This window comes from Notothenia coriiceps, unplaced genomic scaffold, assembly GCF_000735185.1.
Source record: "Notothenia coriiceps isolate Sejong01 unplaced genomic scaffold, NC01 NC01_scaffold00000339, whole genome shotgun sequence".
In the NCBI taxonomy this organism is placed as follows: domain Eukaryota; kingdom Metazoa; phylum Chordata; class Actinopteri; order Perciformes; family Nototheniidae; genus Notothenia; species Notothenia coriiceps.
The window spans coordinates 9,262,687-9,267,572 of NW_011333040.1; the positions used below are offsets into that span (position 1 = coordinate 9,262,687).

Below are 4,886 nucleotides of genomic sequence, written 5' to 3' on the forward strand. Positions count from 1 at the left end.
ACAACCACAGGATTGGATCAGTTTGGATCCCAAAGAACTGGATTACCTGATCCCACCAGAAGGGAGTGGATTTCCAGTGATTACCGAGGCAAAATGTACTGTACAATTTATTTAAAAATATGTTTCATTGAAATAAAATGAAAAGTTTGTCACACTGAGAATAATACACATTTTTAACCCTTCATCGGAAATCACTTTTTTCAGTTTTGGTCACGTTTGTGGTGGCCTATTTTGTTTTCAACCAAATGTTGATGACATAAATGTTTATGCTCATAAAAGTATCACAACAAAGATTGTCAATCACAAATGTAATTTAGATTAAAGTAAAAATATCTTCAACAACAAAAAGTCCATCATCTGTCATCACCTTTCAAATAAAAATATAATTAAACATTATAGATGTCTCTGCAATGTGGTCTCTTGTCTTCCTTGTATTCTTTTTCATATCCACTAGATGGCGATCGGTAGGATTAAAGCACTGATATTCAGGATCTAGTCATCTTGAAAAATCGTAATCTGGATCAGGCTGATCCTATCCTGAATTGCTTTGAACTCCAGGGACAAAATGTGGCCGACTTGTCTGATCCTGGATCAGAAAAAATGGGATTTCAAAATCTGATCGGATCTGATTGAGATTAAAAGTTTTGAACTCTTGGGCCCTGCAGATTAGTTCCATACCCAATATGTCATGATCCACTTAAGTTAGTCCTAATGCAAGATGAATACATTTGTGTTTCTTGTTTTGTTTGCCTCCATCTTAAGTGAAAGGGAGCCTGGGAGAAAATGAAGATCTGACTCGGTTTGATGCTAACTGCACTTTACTAGTTTAAACATGTTTAATTATCAATATATATCTAATTTATAAAAGGCACAAACTGCACTATTTGGACAACTTCTCGACAACACTTTCAATAAATAGAAATACACTTTGAGGAAATAAAAGGTAGATTCTATATCATTGTAAAACATAGATTTGCACTTTATGAAAGAGCAAATTGTGATAAAGGCAGTGGTTTTATGTTCATATTTAATGTACTATAACCTGTGTTTGCTAATATTTATTTTTGCTAACTTTTTTTCCTTACTAAACTTACCTTAAACTATATTTCTCTTATAGCAGAATTAGGTAACTGATCAAATATGTAATTCAAACACATGGTTAAAAGGTTTATATTATGCTCTACAATGGGCCCTTTTGTGTTTTTGAAACATTGTGGGTTCCACTGATTGGTCCTGTCTTTCCTTGCAGTCTGGCCCTGTTCCTGGTGTTTGTGGCTGCAGTTCTCGTCCTTTCTCTGGCCACAGGAAACATCCAGATTCACTCCTCAGAACGCCAGTTTCTACCCATTTACCTCCTCAACAAAAACGAGATGCCGCACAGATACTCTACCGGCCTCCTGGTTCAGAACTCCTCAGGTGAGTCCGGGAGATGTTCCAAAGGATAAGTATTTATTCATAGCAATTATGCAAAGAAAGATTTGCATACTGTAAATATTGTGACTGGCTTCTAACTGCTGTACAACTGTCCAATTACACCTCAGAAGAGAGTCAATGGGAACTGTCCCATGGGTGTAATTCTAACCTCCTTGACGAGGATGACCCTTTCAGTATTCCTTTACTCTCTCTGCATTTGGAGCTCTTACATCAGCTGTTTTCTAGCACATTGGTTTGAAGTGTTGTTTTTGTTGTTGTGCCAACAGGCTCTGATCTTTCTGATTTCATCCACAACCTGGAGTCTCAGGACCTCAAAGTAGATCTGATGAAACACAGCGAGTACATGGCTGCAGCCCCCCACAGCGCCGCCATCAACGTGACAGGATCCAGCAAGGTTATTATCGTACAGATTCAATCAAAACAAAAGATCAGCAGTTATGTTAGTAGTGTTCCAGATGAAGGGCTCTTTGTGTAAGTGCTGCTAAGTACTCCAACTGAGAGCCTTATATTTAGATTGAGTGGACTCTGTTAACACTTTGTTTCTGTATGTCGACAGGGGTTCAGGTACAGTGTTGCGTTCAACAGCACCACCGTTCACTCCTTGCCAATGGCTGTCAATGTATTAAGCAACGCTCTTCTAAGAGGTCTGAATGGTACTGGACAGATACGAACCTGGAGCAAACCATTTGATTATGTGAGTATTTCAAGACATACTTCAGCCCCTAAATGATCCTTGTATATCAATTACTCAGCCCATGTTACTTTCATATGAGTAGATCATACATATCCTTTTACCCTGTGCCATTTGAAGATTCTAAATATTTTCATTGTGCCATCCCTCAGCAAATGCCCGATGCCACGTCCTATGCTCTGGTGTACATAGAGGCCATCATTCTGGGGATGCTGGCTGCTGGGATGCCTGCGTATTTCGCCATGGACCACACTCGAGACAGAGAGGTAATCACTAACCCCCACTGATAATGATTCTAACGATATTTTTGATCTGTACAACAAGGGAATTATTTAGCAAAGATAAAAGTTTTAAGAAAGTTAAGGTTTTTTATTTCTTGAATTTGAATTGTAACCATAGCTTTGTACCTAAAAGAAAGATAGGAGTGATTTTACTGCAAAGGGGCTAATAGAGGGAAATATTCTGCAGAGCTGCTGCTATTGATTTAATAAAAATACCCAACTTTTAATAATATTTAGTCAGTTATTTTCTATGCATATTGGCAGAAATGCTTGTTTTCTGTATTTTATATCATATATTATTCACATCTTTAGGTTTTGGACTGACAAACTAAGACTTTAAAGACTTCACTTTGGACTTTTAGAATCTGGGAAAAACATTTTTCAGTACTTTCTGACATTGTAAAAACCAAAGGATAAACCATGAATCTAGGAAATAATTAGAAGATTAAATTACAATGCAAATAATTGTTAGTTGTAACCCAACTACTGTGCACTCATAAACCTCTCCTTTGCTACATGTGAATTTGAAACGATGTTTTTGTGGCACTTCATTGGACAGTTTGAGAAATGGAAAGCAGCAGGTAACATGAAAGAAGGGGATCACATGTGACAAAGGTTCGGGTATGTCGTGGTTACGTGTTTTCTTGTGTTAGATGCAGTTGGCCTATCACAGGTCCCAAGTCCTGAAAGATCCAGTTGCTCCATTACTGCCCCTTACCCTCCTGTAGAGCAGAGACCACCATTGCAACAACGTTCCTTTACTCTTCTGCAGATGTTTAATACTGTTGGCTATAATCAGGGCTGGATCTTTCATCACATTTACATTTAAATACACAAAATGTGCAGTTTTCTTAGTTAAAGAAAAACATGTATTTGCTTCTTGTCGCGCTGACAAGTTGTATTTATTTAAAAAGCGTTGATATATTAAAACAAATGTTATTTAATTGGATCAATGACTTTATTCAATAGAGTCATTTGTTCAAGCATTTCATTTTTATGTCTGATGGTGTCCTAAAACATGACAACAAACATTCACCCCAATAGAAGCTTCGAATGTAAACAAAAACTTGGTACAGCCCTAATTATAGTAAAATGATCAAATAGATCTCAGTCATATATAAGACCGTATTTTCAGCTGTGTGTATATTTGGATGTTTTTGTCTCCTTCAGATCAAGTGTCGCTCCACACTGCGTATCTCTGGCCTGGTCCCGTCAGCGTACTGGTGCGGCCAGGCAGCGGTGGACATCCCCTTCTACTACCTCATCCTCTCCTGCATGACCATGATCCTCTTCTCCTTCCACACCGGAAACCTGCTAACCTCCAGCAACCTCACCTCTGTGGTCTGTACTTTAAACATGATGCTTCACACATACTTCACAGAAAACAAGCTTGTTGGGTGAACACCTTCTTGGACAGCAATACCTTTAGTTTCTGTGAAAATGCTTGTCTTTTGGTTCCACATTGTTGGCAGATTTAACCATCAGATAACACATTACATACACAGTGCTAGACTTTGGGTATAATATTGAACTTTTCTTCTTCAAAATATCTGAAAAAACTACCCGTTTCATATATTTGTTCAGTACTGTACTCGCATTATCCCAAATGTTTCCTAGATTTTTCAAACCTAGAGAATTCTATACATTAAATCAAGCTTAAGGTCCGTTACATGGTCAATGAGCCTTCTAGTTATCTGCCAGATGCTGTTACAAATCGACTTTTATTACATTTTAAACCTGGTCGTATTGAACTAAACATTTTATCCTGGGCCCAGGAGTTCAACACTTTTAATCCCTATCTGATCAGATCAGATTTGGATTTTGGGTAATTCAAAACCAAAAAACAGGATTAGGATCACTTTCATATCCGATCAGATCAGGAAATCCAATCCAAGCTTTAATCTGGATCAAATCTTCAAAACGGGTAGTTCAAACCAACAACACAGGATTGGGATCAGTTTGATCCCAAAAAACTGGATTATCCTGATCCCACCAGAGGGGTGGATTTCCAGTGGATTACCAGAGCAAAATGTACTGTACAATTTATTTTAAAATATGTTTCAATTTAAATAAAATGGAAAAGTTTGTTAACTGAAATAATACACAATTTTTAGCCTTCATGGGAAATACATTTTATTTTTCCATTTTTGCTCACGTTTGTGGTGACCTATTTTGTTTTCAACCAAATGTTGATGACATAAATGTTTATGCTCATAAAAGTATCACAACAAAGATTGTCAATCACAAATGTAATTTAGATTAAAGTAAAAATATCTTCAACAAAAAAAAAGTCCATCATCTGTCATCACCTTTCAAATTTAAAAATAGAATTAGACATTATAGATGTCTCTGCAATGTGGTCTCTTGTCTTCCTTGTATTATTTTTCATATCCACTAGATGGCGATCGGTAGGATTAAAGCACTGATATTCAGGATCTAGTAATCTTGAAAAGTCGTAATCTGGATCAGGCTGATCCTAT

General features: G+C 37.1%; 1 protein-coding gene across 1 annotated transcript in view; it reads left to right on the top strand.

Annotated features, from left to right (window-relative positions):
- abca5 (ATP-binding cassette, sub-family A (ABC1), member 5) overlaps positions 1–3,807 on the top strand; it is a 46,393-nt gene extending 42,586 nt beyond the window's left edge. Inside the window, exons 19-23 of the mRNA XM_010777207.1 lie at positions 1,250–1,416; positions 1,701–1,828; positions 1,991–2,128; positions 2,278–2,391; positions 3,577–3,807. Coding sequence (XP_010775509.1) covers positions 1,250–1,416; positions 1,701–1,828; positions 1,991–2,128; positions 2,278–2,391; positions 3,577–3,807 — 778 coding nt within the window. The remainder of the gene's footprint in view (positions 1–1,249; positions 1,417–1,700; positions 1,829–1,990; positions 2,129–2,277; positions 2,392–3,576) is intronic.
- The last annotated feature ends 1,079 nt before the right edge of the window (positions 3,808–4,886 follow it).